Source organism: Eretmochelys imbricata, chromosome 10, assembly GCF_965152235.1.
Source record: "Eretmochelys imbricata isolate rEreImb1 chromosome 10, rEreImb1.hap1, whole genome shotgun sequence".
NCBI classification, from domain to species: Eukaryota; Metazoa; Chordata; order Testudines; family Cheloniidae; genus Eretmochelys; species Eretmochelys imbricata.
The window spans coordinates 8,252,685-8,274,081 of NC_135581.1; the positions used below are offsets into that span (position 1 = coordinate 8,252,685).

The 21,397-nt window shown below is 47.8% G+C and overlaps 2 protein-coding genes across 3 annotated transcripts in view; one reads left to right on the forward strand and one right to left on the reverse strand.

Annotated features, from left to right (window-relative positions):
• Positions 1-1,232: 1,232 nt before the first annotated feature.
• TNFRSF13B (TNF receptor superfamily member 13B) lies at positions 1,233-10,893 on the forward strand. 2 transcript variants are annotated; one of them, XM_077828701.1, is made up of 5 exons: positions 1,233-1,297; positions 3,907-4,047; positions 5,386-5,502; positions 6,184-6,402; positions 10,456-10,893. In XM_077828701.1, exons 2-5 carry the CDS (start codon positions 3,909-3,911, stop codon positions 10,728-10,730), a joined length of 750 nt encoding a protein of 249 aa, XP_077684827.1. In that variant the 5' UTR covers positions 1,233-1,297; positions 3,907-3,908; the 3' UTR covers positions 10,731-10,893. The 2 variants fall into 2 exon arrangements, with proteins under 2 accessions (XP_077684827.1, XP_077684828.1); XM_077828702.1 differs by lacking the exon at positions 3,907-4,047 and having other exon boundaries at positions 1,245-1,297.
• Positions 10,894-19,168: 8,275 nt separating this feature from the next.
• USP22 (ubiquitin specific peptidase 22) overlaps positions 19,169-21,397 on the reverse strand; it is a 188,601-nt gene continuing 186,372 nt past the window's right edge. Inside the window, exon 14 of the mRNA XM_077827691.1 lies at positions 19,169-20,075. Within this exon, the coding sequence (XP_077683817.1) occupies positions 20,033-20,075 (43 nt within the window). The 3' untranslated portion in view covers positions 19,169-20,032. The remainder of the gene's footprint in view (positions 20,076-21,397) is intronic.

Here is a 21,397-nt window from a genome sequence, read left to right on the forward strand (position 1 = left end):
TAATTTCAGCTGCTGGGTTTAGCGGGCAGATGGTGGCAATGGCCAATGTTATATTTCTGGCATTACACTCTGTAACCGCTATCATGTTGGTGGTGGCTGGCACTTCGTCTACATTATGGGCCAGATTTTCACCAGAACTCAGCATCCACAATCGGGGCTTGTTAGGGGAGTGCCTTGCGTCTGCACAGAGGGAAATTGTGAATTACTAACGTGCCAGGAATTGGTGCTCAGGTGCACGTAGCATCATTCCTGAATTCTGTAGGACCAGTAAAACTTCTTGTGCATTGCAAATGGCTTCCCCTGGCAGCTGTTTCCATCCTGGCTTCACAGGCTAGATTGTTGAAAAAGCTCAGCTCCCATTTAGGCTCCAAATTCAGTGGCCCGGTAGATGCTGAGCTCTGCTGAAAATCTGGCTGCAAATGGGGGCATGGAGCACTGGAAAAATCTGATGCCCGCGGGTGGAGCTGGACCAGAGGTAGCAAACACAGGAGATTGTAGAGAAACATTCCCAGCACTCACAAGGCCTCAGCGTACCCATTCACTTCACTGGAATACAACCCGATCCCCACCAACTACATAGACCTGCTGCAAAGTGTGCTTTATGTAGCAAGACTTTCCCCCTTTTGTTGTCTTTTAAAGATGCACTATTCTGCAGTAATTTTAGTCTGAGACTTTTTTTCTTGTACGGTGGGGGGAAGAAACCTCTCCCCCCTATTCTCACCCATCCCTGGGGGAAAAAAAGTCTCCTAAAGGAAAAAAAAAAAAACCTTGTTTTCTCTTATTTGCATGTTTGGTTCCTGACCTAGGGGGAGCAGAGCATGGACAGACAGACACCCACAGAGATGCCATGGTAGTGTGATGTGCCTCCCACAGAAGTCCCCTGCAGGTTCAGCTGAGCTGTTTTCCATGAATTAGCGACTCTGGGGTACCACCAAGCCCCTGTGCTGGAGGCGTCTTGCGGCAGAATTCCATTGATGAAGTTGTGGCTGCTACAGCTGCTCTCTTCCTGGCGTTTTCGCAGCCACCGCAACACGGCACCAAGCCTGCCGGGGTTCTGTGGCCGCTGCACATCTGGCCCAGGGATGCCCCACCGGAGTCAACTCAATCATTCGCATGTCAGGTTAATTTGCGTAGAAAGAATGTGGGGGGAAACCCCAGGAAACACACGGCTCAGGCTCTAATCAAATCTAACTCTAATAATAAACCTCTTGAGTAATGAGCAGGCTCAGGGGCTGGAGCTCACAGTGAGATGGCAGGAGCTGGGGGAGACTAGATTTGACCTGAGACGAGACTGAGGGTGAGTATCCTGCCCACTCTTATTAGGCAGCAAGGGCTGGTGAGGGGAGTGGGCTGGGATTGGAGTAGGCAGAGGACAGCAGCGTCTGGTGCCATGGGGCGGCCGGGGAGGTACGTGGCTGGTAAGATCTCCTGCAAGGAGGGGAAGGCAGCCTCATTTGCTTGTTAGCCTTTAATTTACCTGCGTGCACACATCACTGCCATTTTGAAAACCCACCTACTGCTCCCCCGGGAGGCTGGGGGAGAGTGCACCCAGCCTGAGCGTCCATACAAGAGATGGGAGGGGAATGTAGGCCCTGCTCGTCCACAGCGGGGAGATGAAACTGGGGCCACTGCTCTGCTCTTTAATGTCTCTTCCTCAAGAGAGGGCAGGACGGCGTTACCCTGCTGCACGTGGCTAGGCTAGATCGGGCTCAGTTCCTGCGGCGAGGGGTTGCTAACAGTGCTAAGGTCCACGTGCTGTGCGTGCCTTTTTCAAACCATTGAGTACCTAGCACCCACTGAGCTTGAAAAGATTTGGACCCTTGCCGACTGGATGATAGAGCAGGAGGTGAGGAGTCAGGCGTCCTGGGTTCCACCCCCAGCTCGGCTACTAGAGAAAGGCAGAGCATTAGGGCCCCAGAGACGGTGTTCGTTACCGGGGTGCAGATCCCCAGTCAAAGGCCACCCTTGGGCGACAAGAACTCAGCAGGTTTCTAGAGTTGTGTGTTACGAGCAGCTGTTTGCACACTGGGTGTTGTGAATGCCATAGTCCCAGCCCAGGAAGGGAGGAGGTACTGAGCTCTGCTGTGTGGCTTCAGCACTGAAAACCCCAGCTGTGCTGCCAGACAAGAAGCCGCACTTTTGTTATTGCTGAAGACCTGCCTGGGTGAGAAAAGATCAAAGAGATTGTCCAGGACGGGCAATAGAACAGCAGCTATGGGCCAAACCCACAACCTCAGAACCAAACCCTTTCCAAATATCCAGGGGGTTTGGGATCAGATCGTAGCATCCGGAATTACCCAGGTGGTTTTGTCTTCATGTTCCGGTTGGGGCCTAGGTTCTGGTTTGGACCCCGCCATGATCTCGCAAGCACATGTTCATGGGCAATCTCAGGCCCACGTGGCACCGTCCAGTCCTCGTCACTGTCACTTTCAAGATGGCAGAATTCTCCTCAAACCACAAGCGTCTGCTCTTGGGTAGCAGCTTCTTGCCAGAAGAGCTGATGAGACCAGAGGCCCCCTGAGCCCAAGCCTGCTCTGGATAGCAGCTCCTTGGCCATTCTCTATTTAAGTAGAAACAATTTCCGACATGAATGTGAACAACTGTGTTTGCCATTGCAGACTATCTGGTCAGATTCTCTACTGCCTTTCACCTTGTGTGGTTATTTATAGTCGTGCAAAGCAGGGGTAATACTCCACCCTGTCAGAATGGGAACATTTTACATCCACTTGGCTCTGATATAATGGGCACTCCAAGGCACATGGTGTGGAGAATCAGGCCTCAGGCACCTTAGAAGGGGAAGCTCCCAGAAGTCGCAGGGCACGCTAGCAAGCTCTTTGCCCTCAGCCTTGGGTCTGTTCCCTTTACAGGTAAGCAGACACTTTGATCTAGGCCTCCTCGATACCGCAAATACAGCTGGGTCCAGGGCCCCACTTCTCAGCTAGCTGACCCTGGATGTGATTAAAACCCAGTTCTGTTTGGCAGCACTGCTAGGAACTCGTTAGTCAGATCCACAGCCCTGGTTCTGCCCTTTGTTGGGTTCCCTGGAAGCAGCTGCATTTGCAGCACAGACCAAGGCCTCCTGCATTAGAGTAGCTTGATGGGGGCCCAGTTGATACAAAAGTGCATGGCTGGTTGTGTCTCACTGGAAGACGGTTGTCTGCCGAGCCGTTCCTATTTGTAAATTTCACATCTTCATCATGCCTGACCTTTTCTTCTGGCAGCTTAGCCCTTACTGCATTTGTTCAATCATATCTGACGAAAAGCTATTCTCTCTCTCTCTCTCTCTCTCTCTCTCTCTCTCTCACACACACACACACACACACACACACACACACACACACACACACACACACACACAGAACATGCAACTTGCTCACACAAACACAGGGAACATGCAGCTCACACACACACATGGAATGTGCAGCTCACAAAGTGGAGCAAGGGAGGCCTGGCACCATACCACTGAAATAAATGGAAGTTAGGTACCTAACTACTTTTGTGATGCTGGGCCCTTCTCATCTAAATCCCGAGGAGGATGGGAATAGGAAGGGGTTGCCATGGGAATCAGGACGTTCTCCCCAGGGTCACAGCCTGGACTGTCCTTGGAAGAATAAGCAAAGGCTGGGGACAGGTGGTTGCAGCTCCAGGCTCTCAGTTGATCCGACTCTGGAACAACTCCCCAGGAATACTCCTTTTGTCCAGTCTTGCAGCCTTGACAAACGCCCGGCTGGTGGCTCAGGGTACGCAAGGGACGGGCACATGTTCATCCCTAAGGCCCGTGCAGGAGAATATGTCCACCGCTCAAGCACGCTCCGTGCTAATTAACCAGGTGGCTCCTCTCCAGCCCTCAAGGCTGCCAGGTTTGGGGTGTCTCCAGATCTCCCCCCATCCCCTTCTGTTTTGCAGACATGCTTTCAATGTGCCCAAGGTGGAAGCCCATGACCAACTGCACAGAGCAGCAGTACTGGGACAATCTCCTGTGTCAATGCATCTCCTGCAGAGTTGCATGTAATCGGCCTATTGTGGAGAGATGCACTACCTTCTGCGGTGAGTGCCTAGGGAGCTGGCTAGCCGGCCGGCCATGCACGCATACTGGGCACAAGTGGCTGGTACTGCACCACGTTTGGCATGTGGGTGCATTTGTCTTCAGAAGTTTGTATTATCCCACTGGGCTGCAACAGGGAAGTGATTTGGCTGAAGGAATTTACCAGAGTGACACTGCAAGGGGCTGGGTGTAAAGGCTTTTGGATAACACAGAGGAACTCAGCCCCCACCCCTTGGAGCCAGTGCCTTCCCGCTGTAGGAATCAGGGAGGCTGGGGGCTAATCCTGGTAGGAAGCACGGCAGTTCTGAAGGAGCAGCTAGCAACGGGGGCGATAGTGAAATCTAGCTTCTAACTGGCACTTGGAAAAAACTCAGTCAAAGCTCTGCATTGGCTTCAACGGCGTAGTTGTCATACAAGTATCTGAAGCCAGAATGGTTGGGGAAATGCAACCCCCTCTTCCCTGCCCCCATGGCACGGCTGGCTCAGCCACTCTTCCTTGGGGCCAGTCCCAGCATGCACCAGGAGCCAGTTTGTAGGAGCTCTGCTCTTTCTCCCACAGCTCCAGCTGATTCCCCTTCTCAGGGCCAGTTCATTGCAGACCCCTGCAGCTGCTCACCCTTCCTCCGTGCAGGGAAGAGGCTCTCTCTGTGAGATCTGCATCTTAAAACTAGAATGATAATCAGCAGCCCACAGGTTCCAGTGAGGGGGAAGGGGGCCCTGAGCTCACCAGCACCTGCATCTGGATGGGCCACCCCCGGGGCAGATTTCCCATTCTGCAGCCGGTGATAGCACCTGGTTATTAACTAAACAGCGACGTCGCACACGGGACTCTCCTCAGCTCCTCCCATTCTCTTCCTGTGGCACAGAAGAGTTTATGTTGCTGAGGACTGTAATACTTAGGTCTAATTCTGGTGTGGGGTTTAGTGTGTAAATGCTGGAGGGGATTGGTGCCCTCTGATATATAGGATGATGTGGTAGACCCTTCTGGCCTTAAACTCTAGGACTCTAAAAACAAAACTTTTGGAAGACTTTTCTTCTGCCTTCAGGTTTTTAATCTCTGAGGTCATCCTGGGCTCATAGTTTCAGTCTGTTCTCTGCCCCATGAGGCCTAGGCCTTTACTTTATTAGATATTCTTGTCTTCCTATGCTCAGGCTTTAAGAAAACCACCAAATATTGCAAGACTCCTGACAAAACTGGCAGCACTGGGCCCACTCTGATAACAAGGCTACCCCGGCCCCTGTAAGCAGGCCCCAGGGCATAGATCTAGACTCTCCCACAGCAGTAGTTCCTTTGTGACATATTGAGCAGGATGTATTTCTCTGTCCCCTCCACTCTCCAGCATCAATGGAATGCAGCAAGCAAGCCGGCTTCTACTACGACGAGCTCTTGAGAAGATGCATCAACTGCTCGGGCATCTGTGGGCAGCACCCAAGCCAGTGTCTCCAGTTTTGTGAGAGTAAGGCTGCAGGATGCACCTGACAAAGCGCCCTGGCAAATGCTCTCAGGGAGGGTGGGATCCAGGCTCCATGCTCATGCAAGCTTTGCTTTGGGGACATTCAAACCTGAGGGCCAAGGTAGGAGGACGTGTAGGTGCAACTTCTCTCCCTTGCTCTGGGCAGGTATCAGCTAACCCCAAGCCCTCTTAGGAGCCTTTGATTAGACTGTATTAGCTTCTCTAGGAAGGTGGGGAAGGAAATATTGGGGCATGCTCTTCCTCCAGCCCATGCTATCTGCCCTTGGCTCTCCATCTCCTGCCAAGAAGTGTGTGTTTCCCTTTCTTCCTTTGTGTATGTTTCTTTGATTTGCACTATTGTTTGCTGGATCTATCATGCCGTGGTGCTTCTCACATCGCTGTGCTGCCTTGGGGTGGGGAACTTCTCCATATTCTTGAGACTTGCATGCTGGGGGAGGGGGAGGGAGGGAGGAAGAACCTTGCCAAGGTGCTTATGTAGATAGGGGGTGAAGCTGAACAGGACAAGGCCTGCTCCACTTGCCCCATGGGAGGGGACACCCCTGCAGATAAGGGGATGCTTCCAAGGCAGGTAAAGGTCTTCTTCTGACTGCTGTATCCCCAGGGCAATGAACCCCTTCCTGCCCTGCACTGGACTACATGAATGTGGTTGTGTTTGACTTTCAGATAAACTAGTAACTACCTCATCCCAAATGGCTGCTCTGGAGCAGAAGCTAGGCAGTGATCAGGACCAATGGTTGGTTGTCTACCTGCTGCTGGCACTCTGCCTTTGCACCGTGATCTTCTCTTTGCTGGTGGGCTGGACCCACTTCAAAAGGAGGGGGGCGGAGGTCTCCTGCCAGCCCACCCCTGGGACCTGCCACAAGAGAGAGGATTCCTCAAAAGGTAAGTACCAGCTGCTGGAGAAAAGAGATTATGGGATAAAGAGTCAAAGGGGGAGATCATGAGTGGCTAGAAGCACTCACTACCACACCTGAGCTGGGAGATAGATTCAGACAGCAAAGAACATGCTGTCGCAGTCTCTCTGGCTGGGAAGAGGACAGTGTTCCACACCTGCTACTGGCCAGGGGAATGGTTATAGGACAAACTGGTGCTCTCTGGCTGCTACCCCATGCCCCAAAGGGAGGAAAGAAGTGACTGAGCTCTTGGTCACGTACCCTAGAGGAAAGGAGCAGGAGGGTACCCAGGGAAGAGCACTGTCCTTCCTAGGGCACAGTACATCACACAGTTGCAAACCAGGCAGGCCACTGAAGGGGGTGTGCTGCTTTTCAGGAGCAGAGAATGTTTCTGGGCATGGGTCAGTCCTGAAAGCCTAATGCTGAGTTCTCTCATCCATCCCTTAAGTGCATCTCTTCGTGAGCCTCTGAAAAGATTTTGTTCACAGAGGGGAAGGCCAGAAGGGACCATTCTGATCATCTGATCATCAGTCTGACGTGCTGAGTACAGGCCACAGAATTGCACCCAGAACTACGTTCATGAACGTTCACTGGCAGAGCAGGCCAATGGATTAGTCGTGAACCCAAGAGCCTAGAGATCAGGGAAGATGGTCGTGTGGTTAAAGTAATGGACCGAGACCAGCAACTGTCTCTCAATTCATGACTCTGCAGCAGAGTTCCTATGTGAATTTAGGCAAGTCCCAGTCTCAGGATCCTAGAGCCCTACCCGTAAAACTTACCCACCTCAGACTGGCTGTTATACAGATACATTTATTAATGGCTGTGAGGTGCTCAGTCACTACAGCTCTGCGGGCCACGTCGGTATAGAGATCTAGGCCTAATCCTGGTTCTGCCATTGGCTTGGTGCATGATCTTAGCCAAGATGCAGACTTTCTGCATCTCCGTTCTTGCTGTACCCACCTTGGTAAAAGCTTTGAGATCTTGGGTGTTGAATCCAAGCTACTCTCTGGAGCCCTTTGAATGCTTATTAAAGAGGCCATTAGCACAGGACATGATCCCATCACCAGTGTTCAGCTACCACAGTGCAACCCCAGGTAAAGAGAAGACTCTTCAGAATGGGAACAAGGTGGTTTGTGGCACCCCTTGGACAGCTGCCACAGAAATGCTTGTCAGCTGAACCACATGAGCCTAGCCCGTCACTGTTTCAGGCTCCCCTGGCCTGCAGCTACCGTACAATCCTTACGCAATCCTCTAGTTCCACAGCAGCTCGCTGCTTGCAGCTATATTTTAAATTGTACAACAGCAGGCATGAAAGCAAGAATTGGCATCTCAAGCTTAGCCTGCTGTCTAGGAATAATCAAGCTAATACAGTGCTTTGCTCTTCTAAAGCACCATGCATCTGACGATCTCAAAGCACTTCATGAACATTAATTAATTAAATATCATTTATCTGAGGTTCATTTTACAGCTGGAGAAACAAGATCCAGAGAGCTTTAAGTCCATGGCAGAGATGGGACTAGAACCCCAACTGCCAGGCTGTGCTGTGCATTGCCATTCAAAGGAGCAGAGCTGTGTAGCCACTGACTAGCAGTCTTGGGCTCTCCCTCCTCAGGCTGGCAAGGGCTAGGAGGCAGCTGGTGAAATTCCAGGAAGGAGAGGTAGTAAAGAATAAGTGTCTCTAATTAATCAGCCAGCCAATCAAGGAACAGGACTGACTGTCCTTTAATAACGATCACAGGTCTGTGTGCCTTTGGTCAGGGTGGCAATTTGGCTGTCCTGGGGCTAATTTAACAGTGGCTTCCCACTTGCTCATTAAGGGCTGGCTGGACCAGCCACTCCACAGGCTGAATTCTCAGGGACTTCAAAGGCAGATTGAGGCCCAGGGCAGCTGCAGTTTCAGGCCCTAAACACTTGCATGTAGCTTTGGCTGAGCAGTGAGCCAGCTTGTTTACAGGCCGGTGGGCCCTTGCTTTGAAAAACAGGTCCCTGACCTGGGGAGTAAGCAGCTGAACGAGAGAGAGAAAAAGACTAGGAAGAGCCACCCCTGAAGGCAAGGAAAGGAAAAGATAATTGAAAACAGTTCTCCTCCGGTACCAGATTGATGGTAATTTAGGATCCATGCTAGCATGGGACTCAGGAGACCCAGTTCCATTCCCTGCTGTGCCACAGATTTCTTGTGTGACCTGGGCCAGTCACTTAGGCCCAGATTTTTTAAAGCTATTTAGGTGTTGTGCTCAGCAACAGCCAATGGGATTTAGACCTCTCAGTGCCTAAATTCCTTTTTAAAATGAGATTTAGGCTCTTAAATCAGCTAGGTGTTGCGATAATGAGTGCTGACATTTACAGATCTGGGCCCTAACTCCGACTGATTGCAATGTGAGTTAGGTGTCTAAATACCTTAGATCAGGAGTTCTCAAACTTCTTTGCACCGTGACCCCCTTCTGACAACAGAACTACACAACCTCAGGAGGGGGGACTGAAGTCTGAGCCCACTTGAGCCCTGCTGCCCCAGGCAGGGGGGCCAAAGCCCGAATCCCACTTCCCCGGGCAGGGGAAGAGGGAAAGGGGGAAAAGCCTGAGCCCCACTTCCCCGTGTGTGTGTGTGTGGGGGGGGGTGCAAAGTTGAAGCCCAAGGGCTTCAGCCCCAGACAGGTGGCCTGTAACGTGAGTCCCACCGCCCAGGGCTGAAGCCCTCAGGCTTTGGCCCCAGGAGGTGGGGCTCAGACTTCAGCTTTGGGCCCGGGCCCAGGCCCCAGCAAGTCTAGGCCAGCCCTGGCGACCCCATTAAAATGGAGTCACGACACACTTTGGTGTCCTGACCCATCGTTTGAAAACCACTGCCTTAAGACAATCTGGGCCCTGTTCTCTCTGTGCCTCAGTTGCCCATCTGTACAATGGGGATAACAGCTCTGCCCTGCCTCACAGGGGTGTTGTGAGGATACATTCCTTAAAAAGACTCTGATGTCCTCAGATGCACTAGTGATGGGGGCCAGAGAAGAACCTATGATTGATGGTCTCTCCCTTCCATCTCATCAATATGGAAAATCAGACAAACATGCAACATAATGGGTCACTTTTACAGTCACTTTTCAGTGCAGAAACGTAACTTAAAAAATTGTTCCTATCAGCATTTGTCTGAGGACACTGTGGCACCGGGGATTGATTTTAAAGGGCCTCCCTCAGGTTGGAAATGATTTATTGTGTTTTCAGAACAACTCCTCTTATTCCCCTTTGGCCTAAGAAGATCCTAGATGACGAAAACGGAACGCTCTACCCGTCTCATTTTTAGACATCTTTTAACTGTGGGGCGGTTTTTTGTGTTTCACTCCATTTGGACAGTGGACGTAGAGGCCAGTCACTTTCACTTTTGGGATCTAGTCCGGTTTCTCACAACGCTGCAGTTTTCAAGCTGCACACTCAGCAGCGGGAATGGCCAATCAAAGGGCAGTACAACTGGTTTGGTTTTTTTTAAGTCTCAAAGTTATTTCTATTCATAGTAGGATTGTAATAACTCCCATCACCACTGCCACCCACCTGTATTTGGGGACTATACTACTTGATTCAGCCCCCTCAGCAGAGAGCTGGCTTTCCTTGAGTTCTACATCTCTACACAAAGTCAAGGTGCTGGGGTTAGACCTATGCAGCTACACAGCCCTTAGTTTGTTCAAAGGCAACAGGACACATACCATGCAACAGGCTTTGGCTCAGGCAGGGCAGGAATGGATGTCCTCTCCAGTCCTAAGACGAGCCTTGTAATTCTCCCATCCATTGGTGTTCTATAGAGCATCACATGGCACTGGCTCTCCTTGCTCCTAGCTGTTAAACCTCATTTAAAGAAGTCAATAGTATGTGGCCTTTTCCTAATGCTGCTCTTCCACCTCAGCAGTTGCTGTAGTCACAGGGCTGTTGTGTGGTCATGAAGGAGGTGGTTCTCCATCCAGGATCACACATGGACGGGGAGGAAGACATAAGCCAGCCTCCTACAAGATGTGGCACCTGCCCCATGGGAACCTTCGCTCTAATACAGGTTGTGTCTTTACAGATCACTTAGTGGAAGTGGGGAGCGTTGGAGGCGGATCCACTGGGAGCAGACTACCAGAGCCTGTGGAAACCTGTGGCTTCTGCTTCCCTGAACAAGGGCCTGCCATGCAGGAGACCAAAGCATGTCACAGCTCCTTCTATCATCCTGGAGCAAGGGCTACTGCCTTGCAGGCTGGGATATCCAGCACAGGAAGTGCTGGGGCTATCCCTGCCCCTGAGGATGGCCATTTCAAAATCATATGCTCTCCATCACAAGAGAAGACACCGATGACATGAACTCATTGAGCAATGTGGTGGTGATCAAGGAGAGAGGTAACACTCCCTGCACTCAGAATAAAGCTGCTTGCATTTGATCCTTGCTGTCCATCTTCAGTAAAACACAACTGTACCTTGCCTGCCAGTCACGATAGAAGCTACCTTCACACCATGGAAACAGACTGTGGACAGTCACTATTTTCCTCTACTATGGAAATAAAATTCTCATGATTGTTATGCACTCACCATAAAGTCTCTTGCATCCTTTCCAATGTAGCATCACACACATCCTCTAACCTGACCTCTCCAGGTTCTTCTAAGACTCTAGCATCAGTGGAACCAAAAATTAAATCAGGCCTTTTCATGCTGGCACCTGCATCGCTGTTACTGGCTTTGTAAATGGGTTTGATGCACAACCTGGGACACGGCACTGCGGAGTGCAAGTCTCCTCTTTGGAGGACTCTGCGTGTAAACCAAGCAATTCTCAAGCAACAGTGAGTCAGTGACATGTATTTTATAGAGGTGACAGATGCAGAGAAACTGGATCCACTGCAGCTAGTCAGTGCTCGCCCTAATCCACCAGAGCACCAATAGTAAGTTCTTCATCCCCATATTTCATAAACCCCAGAGATATTGTGGATCTTGACACTTCACTCTCAGATTCACAGAAATGTAGGACTGGAAGGGACCTCAACAGGTCCTCTGCTCCATCTCACCACTGAAGCAGGAACCAAGTAGATGTACGCCATCCCGGTCAGGAATTTGTCTAAACTCTTCTTATAAGCCTCCAATGGTGGGGATCCTACAACCTCCCTTGGTAACTTATTCCAGTGCTTAACTAGCCTTAAAGTTAGAAAGCTTTTCCTAATATCTAACCTAAATCTTCCTGACTGCAAACTAAGCTGATTACTTCTTGTCCTACCCTCAGTGGACGTGGAGAATAATTGATCACTGTCCTCTTTCTAAACAACCTTTTACATATCTGAAGAGGTTACCATGCCCCCCTACCCCAGCCTTCTCTTCTCTAAACATGCCCCGTTCTTTCAATCATCCTTCTGGGTTTCAGCCAGGAAACCCACCTTCTCCCAAAATTCTTTTCCTAATGATTAAAACAAACAGGGATTTTAAAGAGCTATTTTAAAAATTGTTTTAAATGTCTTGGACTAGTATCTTCTAGTTACAGATAACGTTTGGCCTTAATTCTCTTCCTGCTGCCTACCATGAATCATAGAATCTCAGGGTTGGAAGAGACCTCAGGAGGTCATCTAGTCCAACCCCAGCTCAAAGCAGGACCAATCCCCAATTTTTGCCCCAGATCCCTAAATGGCTCCCTCAAGGATTGAACTCACAACCCTGGGTTTAGCAGGCCAATGCTCAAACCACTGAGCTATCCCTCCCTGCAAACTGAGCTCAGATCCAAGCTTCAGTAGCAGCCACTGCTGGCTAAGGAAGATGAAACAATACTAGCCTGGCGATGGGTTAGCTGTGCTGGCCGGCTGGCCCCTGCTGCCTTGAGAAGTCACCAATGGCTACGTGTTATGGTGACAATAGGAATTTTTCAGCTTCCACAAAAGATTCCTTGAAGCAGAGAAAGTTCCGCAAGGAGTTTGCGGGGAGCCAGATTGCCCCTTGCATTTCTGAGCTGCTGAAAATGGGCCTCTCGGGTGGGCGGGGAGGTGACTGGCTCTGACTGGTCCATGACACCGCACAGATGGCAGCCAGGTCAGGCACTAAAACCAGTTCTGACTAAAATCACCAGATTTGCAAATCTGGGAGCCAGAGACTCCAAAATGCCTCAACCCATTTTGTAAAAGTGTATTTTAGACATACCTAAAATCAGTCACTTCTGAAAAGCCAGGGCCCCTATACTTTAAAAAAATCCCTCACGTTGACTAATGATGAGTTTTAAGCTATGTGAAGTTTTGCTTTGATGAGGAGTCATGTGCCTTGAAGAAATCAGGTTTTCTGAGCTGCTGCTGGGGTCCTACAGAGAGGAACCAGCCAGACTCCAGCCGGGAAGACGAGCTGGAGAAGTAGGGACTGCTGCGCTTGGGGATGGGGTTGTGGTAAAATCAGGCCCAGCAGGTCCACCCTCCCCCCAGAACTTTGCAAACTTCCCTCATTCTGGGGGAATGAAGACTGAGGTGGTGCCCCCCCATGTGACCTTGGGGGGAATATGCTAAGAGGAGCCAGGCAGAGACTCCGGCTAGTAGGGGAAGAAGCAGCCAAAGCAGGGACCTTTAGCGATTCAGAGTGTTTTGTAGAGTTTTGACTGGACTTTCTGTGCCCTCTGCTGATCAGCTGTTTCCTCTAACCCCCAGCCTCTACGCCTCAGTTTCACTTCACACTTGCCCCTCCTACCCTTTTCTCCCCTGCCCCGTCCCCCTCACTGTCCTTCCCCTTCCTTTCCCTTTAGCTGATCCCCTCCTTACTCCTCCCCCCAAAATAAATACAGATAAATGGTGGCACCAACGTGCCATTTGCTGCCATCACACTGTTCACTCTGCTTGAGCATTCTACCCCACCAGTGACTGTTCCTACTCTGCCTGTACAGGGCCTGCACACTAAAACCCCATCCTGGACTGGTTCTTAGCGCTACCATTAAACACTACAGAATGAGGGAAAACATAAAAAAGGAAAGAAAGCTAAGGAGATTTGAAAAACCCAGCTGGTCATGAGACTGTATGCATAGTTTTACGCAACTAAAGGAAAACGCTAGTTATTGGTTAGAATAGACCCAAGGATCACTTCTTTTGACATACAAAGCATTTCTAAAAATTATTTTGAAAACCTTCCCCATTTGAGTGGCTCCATTACTGAATGGGGCTCTTGTCTCTGTGGGGGCTACCATTTCAAAGACCCAGCAGCAAATAGACATGTCTGGTAGCACCTTAAGTCACAAAGAGGAGAAAATTCAGGACCCAACAGAAACCAATTAAAAATTGTTTTAAGGTGAGTACTGTAACTACACACAGTTTGGTTTGAATTAACTGTTTCTATTTGGTCATGAATGTCCATTGTCTTAATCTGCCTTATGAGGTTCAAGAGACAAGGTGGCCCAACTTCTTTGGGTGACAGAGACAAGCTTTCGAGCTATACAGAGCTCTTCTTCATGAGATTCCTCCAGGTAGTAATTTTGTCTCTCGTTATTCTTGTGTGTTGTATTTTTGGCCCTTATATTGGTTAGGCATGTTCTCTTTATAGTGTAGTGACTGGGACATCTTTGAGATTGCATGGCATTTACATGTAGAAAAAGAAACCTTTTCAAACTTTTACTTAAAATCTCATTTTATCCTGCCAGCTTTCTCAAACACGAGTGGAGGCTGAAATGTTGCCAGCCTAGGCATAAAGTCTGCTTACCATGATGTTGAAACAAATTAACAATATATTATCACCTGTTAAGAATATATATAAGTCACTTGTTCCAGGCATGAAGTCGCTGAACCACTGCAGTAACTATGTGCTAGGTGCAATACAGAGCACTAGATCTTTTGTCACTGAGGTTTAGAATAGATAACCGGAGGATATTTCCTATCATATTAAGCAATTTCCAGCGTTCCATGCTTAATACACTCTCAATTTTAGTGCGAGGACAGTTTGCTTCCCCGCCCTCAGCTCGGAACTCAAGGTCCTTTTAGAAAGGAGGATATTTGTTCCTGATAGAGTTCCTTGAATAGCACAAGCCCACGGTATCCCCTGGAGAGGGTGGGGGTGAAAGTATCACAGCCAGCACGAACACCATTTAAGGTCCAAGCGGTTTTAAACCAAGCAACTGTGGTTGAAGGAGAAGGCTTTTTCCTGACAACTGATGACCAGCTGGGGGAGTGGAGGGGATTGATACAAAATCAGCCCGTCAGGAGACGCCAGGAAAAGCCTGACCCGAAGGTCATTATTGGTGTTTCTAAACCAGGTGATGTTTTATAAACCAGGAAGATAAAACTGCAGTTTTATCCAGTTTCTTTACAGGACGGGGCTTTTGCTGGCAGCACTGGGAAAGCAGGACTATGAACTTTAAATGTCCTATTTGAACTAAGAGAAGTGACGTGAGTATCATTTGCAGTGATGCGGCACCACTGTTCTGTCTGTGGATGAATTTACTGCTGGTGAAAGTACTCCAGTGACAGCCCTGAAAAATGAAGCCCAGTATGAAGCAACAGAGCACTGTACAGGTACCATACAGCTGTGCCAGTGTGGTGCAAAGCATGCAATGGACAGACTGCACTTAGGAGTGAGAGGAGGCCTCAAGCGCCATAACCGTCATTCCTTGATCTCCCCACCCAGTCAGCGCCAGCTATGATGGTTGTCAGGATGTGGGTACTTGTTCATTGGAAACTCGGCTGAGACTACAGAAACTTGGTCTTACATAAGCTTCGCAGCCTTTGATGGTAATAACTTTCAGCCATCACCACCCTGGGCTGGGCTGAATTGGCCACCTTCCGATAAAAGGCTCAATCTCCCATTACCAAACTCCCAAGATGTGGCACATGAAGTTGTAAAGATCCGACATGTGCCAGTTTAGCTCAAATGCTCTGGGTTCTCTAGTGCAGCTCTTCCCAATGCATGGGTGAGCATCCTAGTGATCTGGGGCAAACTAGGGTTGCCAGTTTTGGTTGGAGATATTCCTGGAGGTTTCATCACATGACGATCTTTAATGCCTGGAGACTCCAGGACAATCCTGAAGGGTTGGCAACCCTAAGAAAAACAGCTCAGGCACCTGCTCCCCCGACTCCCAGGAAAATATCCTCATTGTTTAAAAAGAAAGGCAGAGTCCTGTGGGAAGGAACAAATATCAAAGAGCTCACTCCGCCGCTACCAACACGGTTTGAGTTGAGGCACCTGTCTCAAGGGGCCTGAAGCATTCATTAACAGTTCAGATAAAGCAAGGTTACAAACATGGTCAGAATGGCAGCACACGCCTCTTGACTCTTGTGAGCACAGGCTCCTGTTCACGAGGAGGCCAGGACACCGTTCACATTCATTCATTTGGAGTCCACTTGCCCTCTGGCAGGCCTCCTCTCTGGTTACCAGGCAACCAGAACGGCAGTGCTGTCCACTAAGCACTGCCCTTCTCTGGCACTCACTGCAACAGAGGAGGGGAGAGTAGCTGTGGCTCACAATAGCACGCAGTAGTCCTCCCAACATGACCACAACAAATGGGAGAGGAACACTCCATGTAATCACACAAGCCTTCCCTCTCGGATAGGGTTTAACGAACAATCTTTGCATGGACACGCTAAAGAAAAAAGTAGCCGGGGATAAGCCAGTCAAACAAACAACAAGAGGACGAATTATTTACACAAACTCCAAAGGACAACAACAATTAGAGACGTTAAAGCAACGGAGGCAAAAATCAATATACTCTGCATCAAGGCTGCTGCTGCTGTCTAATGACAGGTCCCATAGCTCTGACCACACAACAGAAGATACTTCCTCTTTTGAGACACTGGTTACGTTTCCCTCTATTACTAGGAATTGAGGTAGTGGATGCGAACAGTTCCTCTCACACTCCCCAATTTATAGTACAAGCCTCCACTAGGCACCACAATGAAGCGGTTGTCTCCACTAACTCCTGGTCTAGAGGCAGGGAGAGGGGGTAGGGCCAACATGCCACATTGTAAGATTCTCTGGGCTTCATTTTTCTGTCACGTGTAGAACCAAGCACACGGCGGGCACGATACACACCACTTACACATTTTATTATGAACCTGGCTCTCCAACAGCAGTCTCAGTCATTGCTAAGTTCTTCTGATCCTTCATCAGAGCAGAAAAAGCAATGCAAAGGAACAGATTAGCTGCTTAAAAAAAAGTGTTTAAGGTCAGGGGTTTAAACAACAGGATAACTAATTGCTGAAGCAGGCAGGTTTTAGCTACTGTCTGTCAACAAGTTAGGTAGATATAACTTGATCAGTAAACTTATAAATCAGCAGTAAACATCTTATTGCATGGTAAGACTTTCTTATATAGCAGGAGCTCTGATGAAGGTGATGTGGCCCCCTCTATGAGGCATCCGGATTAGAAGGGTGGGGCTGAAACGGGGGAAGGTCATCTCCCAGTTCTACAATGTATGTAACTACAGAGTGTGATCTGCATGTCATTTATAAAGAGGTGATGAGCGAGGGTAGGGCCTACTGGTGTGTATGTAGAAAAGTGCATTCATCTAATGCAGCACTGGTTTTTAGAACAGTGGCAGGCCTTCCAATTCTAAAGGAAGAAAGATGATACCCCCTTCCCTCAATAACCAGGATTCAGTACTGTGATTTACCAACACTGAAGTATGACTTATGAGGAGAGGCTGAGGGAACTGGGATTGTTTAGTCTACAGAAGAGAAGAATGAGGGGGGATTTGATAGCTGTTTTTAACTACCTGAAAGGTGGATCCAAAGAGGATGGATCTAGACTATTCTCAGTGATAGCAGATGACAAGACAAAGAGTAATGGTCTCAAGTTGCAGTGGAGGAGATTTAGGTTGGATATTAGGAAAAACTTTTTCACTAGGAGGGTGGTGAAACATTGGAATGCGTTACCTAGGGAGGTGGTGGAATCCCCTTCCTTAGAAGTTTTTAAGGTCAGGCTTGACAAAGCCCTGACTGGGATGATTTAGTTGGGGATTGGTCCTGCTCTGGGTAGGGGGTTGGACTAGATGACCTCCAGAGGTCCCTTCCAACTCTGATATTCTTAATGATTCTAAGTAGCAACAAGCCTTTCAGTACAGGATATAGAGGTGAATGTTACAGCAAAAACCTGCTTTCAATATGCCTCAAATTCTAGGCTCAAGAGCAGAAACAGAGCAGTGAAAAAGTCAGAGAAGATCCTGTAATGCAAAGGATGGTCCTTTCATAGTGCATGAGAGAAAAAGGGTAGCAGGTGGTTTGCAGGACTGGCCTTGTCACCCAAACGCTTAGGCTGCAAACAATAAGCTCCAGTGGGCTAGTAAAAACAGAATTAATTTGTTTGACGTCTAACAGCTCTCACTATCGCAAAGCAAATTGACTCATTGTACAATAATGCCTATACGCCACACGGTGGTGCCCCGTCTTCAGTAACATAGCAAGGTGGTGGTTTGAACTGCATCAGTAAACACAGGCTGGGGAATAGTGAAAGGCTGATTCTTGTTTTCCACTGCAAGCTTACTGCATTATTAAAAGGTAGCAGGAAGCCATTGTCAAATGCCTACACAACAACACACAGCCCTGGCAGGGAGTGATCTTCCTTTAGAATCAGTGTGCCAGCCACCTGTATTGCTCTAGCAGGCTCTCACTTGCAACACAACAATATTAATTTAAACCCTGCAGTAGCCAATTATGATCTTTACCGAATCAAGCTAGAAGTATTCTGAGTTGTTGCAGTGGAGGAGACAGGTTAAAAAACCCTAGAAAAGTACTTACCATGCAGGAATAGTACTATCTAGCTGCCCAAACCCTTTAACACGAGCTTATTCTATCTCTGTGCATCTAATAGCAAGGTGCTCATTCCGGAAACAGCTTTACATGTTCTGCTCCCCCAAGTCTTCCATGAAACAGATCAACACACTCCAAGTCTGTCTTAAGCAGACAGACACCTGCAAGTTATCTCTGGGGTATACGGATTGGTCTAGCCTTTTCAAATTCTATGTTTAGCTTTGCGGCCAAGGTGTGTCTGCCTCGCCCTCCAGTCCTGACCCAGCCCCTGGAAAGGAGAGTATTTGCTACTACAATCAAAGCAGGATTGCTTTAGTATGTATGCAGAAAAAAAATGACCTTTTCAGTGTGACCCTTATACAAAGAAATACAATGGCTAAATCCTTCAACAGACTAACATTTGCAAATTTTCCATGAGGAAGCAGTGGCAGCAGCCAAAAAAACAATTTTTTTTTCTTTTTGAGCTCTACATTCTGAGGGGTTAAGAGGTGAATAAACCCTTTTCTCGTGGACTAAAATTCAATTTACAGCCCTGCTTCCTGGAAGTAAAACACACAGAGCATACAGACAGAGTTACAGCCAGTGTCTAGACAGGCAAATGGGCTGCTCTTAAGGGGCGGGGGGGAAGAGAGGAGGAACAGAAACATATTCTGTTTTGTCACAAAGTGAGCCTGCACACCAGCTGCTAAGAGTTAAGGACATGCATAAGGATGGGATTCCATAAAGGGGAGAGGAGTCTTTAAGGAGTTAATAAATGTGGGAGGAGAGAAGGAACCAACAAAAACATAGCACATACCAGGAAAATGCTTTGTTTACTTTAAAGCCTAGTGTTACTGCAGAAGTGCTCAATAGCTGCAAATCTACGCCTCCATACTGGACCCAGCAGCAGCCATACCTAGCAGATGGCAGATCTGCAATACTAACATTCTGCCAAATGCTACCTCTCTTTGAGGGGACTTGGCAGAACTGGGGGAGACAACAAAACAACCAGTAAACATCAAAACCGGTGATTTTAAGAAATCAAACTTATTGACAACGTTTAAAAAAAAGAACCAAGACCACTTTTACAGTATAAACACGCCAATTCATTCATTTTACTGATGGTTCCATTTATGAATTTCATTCTCGTGAAAAAAGGGAATAAAAGGAAAAAAATTAAGAAAATAGCTATTTATAGAAAAACAAAACAAAACAAAGGGCTCAAACAGAAAAGAATCTGTGCAGATGCTTTGATGAGCAGTCTGATGGCAGATTACCACCTGTGCAGCAGGCATGCTTGAAAACCTGTCTCAGTACTGTAGCTTCAGTTCCACAATCCAGGATTTCTTTTACTTTTGTCGAAAAAAAGAGCCTAATAGTTTCATACTGTATTTATTTAATAACTAAAATTCACAAATAAAAAGATACTTGCAAAGTCCTTTAGTTGTGTCATCCCATCCTCCTCCACTTTACTGCTTTCAGACCCATATGCATCAAAAATGGGCTTGGATTTTTAATAATAACTGTTATGTGATTGGTCAGTTGGAGCTGAAGCACCAATGGAGAAGATGCTTTATGGAGATGATGGCACACCCCCTTGCCTTCCCACACACTTTTCGGAGGAACATAGGAGATGTACCAGTGCCCGGACTCCTCTGCTCCCATTTCCCCCACCCAGAGCATTCCTCTCATTTTATATTTCCGCTCTTACATGACTGACTGTAGCCTCTTTTTTCCCCCCTTTCTGTCCTTGCGGGACTGCATACACGTTGGACATTGTTCATTTCTTACTCCGCCAGGCTGTGAGCCAGTGTCAAGTAGGTCCTGTTACAGCTCAGTGCTAGTTGTTGTTTAATGGGTCTTTTCATTTCAGGTAGGTTTGTGTGTCATTTCAGAAGGCTTGCTTATTTTCTTCCTTTCATTTATCTGACAAACTGCTGGATAAGGCTACTCATATTCCAGGAACTGTTTGTGATAGAACAGCAAATATCTGCAAAAAGGAAGACACAACACAACTTTAACCTTATGCTGCACATTACAGATTTTAAATCCCAATGACCAATACAGCCAGGATAAAAACAAGGACTATTAGCACTATTTTATTTTGAAAGCTGGAACAATTCCAGGGACGTGAATTAGTTTCATAGGATAACCATGAAAAAAATCAGCATACAGAATTTGATCAGTAGCCAATATGCTCGCTGCCTGTCTGTCCTGGAGCCTGACCACTCTGTTCTGTAACCTACTGTCAAGTCTTGAAAGCTAAACAGGATTAGACCAGGTTAGTATTTGGATGGGAGACCTCCACGTAACACCTAGATGCTGGAAAAAATGGTGATGATGATTCTGTAGATGTGTACAAGCAAGGTCTCGACCACTTACAATCATTAAAGATCTTATGCCACTTTTTTATTTTTTTGAACAAGACCATGGGTGGAAACCTTTGTGTCCCAGCCAAATCTGACATGTCTACTTATACTCCTCTTGGCAGGTTCAATTGGGTAAAATTCTTCTCCTCTTGTCCTAAACTACTGGGCAGCTTTTCTGTGTACTACAACACAGCTGCTGAGTTCTATCCTGGAGGCAGCTGCATTTCAGTGGGGAGCAAAGTGATCCCTGTGCATCCCTTGCCCACTTCATATTGGCAGGGTTGCTGCAAGGCCAGTTAAAATACTTGTAAAGCACTTTTGATATCTCCACATTAAGAGGTGCTATGGAATGATTATCATCTTCCATTTCCCCACTCCACAGGGTTTCCTGAATCTTTCCTCTCCTTCTACAGGTGGAGGTCTAGTCAGAGCCATCATTATCTGAACAAGGAAAAAATGGGCAGGATTCCCTTCACAGTCAGTCAACGCTGTTTCTTAATCAGCTGGAGATGCTACTAGAGTGATACAAGTCACTTCCTATTTCGTTAGACTGGGTAACTGCCTCCACAAATCTCCCAGCCCCAGGAGCAATGCTACCTGTTTCCTAATGAAGGAAAACAAACCAATCTGGTCTACTGACTTTTTTGTTAAACGAATTAATTAAAATAATTTACACTAAAAAGTCAAATATCATAGAAGAGATGCACATTGCCCGGCTGAAAAGCAGAAAAGGAAAATATGAAAACCTATTAAAAATTCCAAACCAACCGCCTGCACTTGCAGCAATCAAAGGAAATGTCAGGTATAATTAAAAACTAGAGCAGAACAGATTTGATCTTTCCAGCACCAAATCCATGGCTGGAAATGCCAGAATGGAGGCGATTACAGATTTTAAGTGATTTTTTCTTGAAACCGAACCCAATTCCTGATACTTCTCAAATGA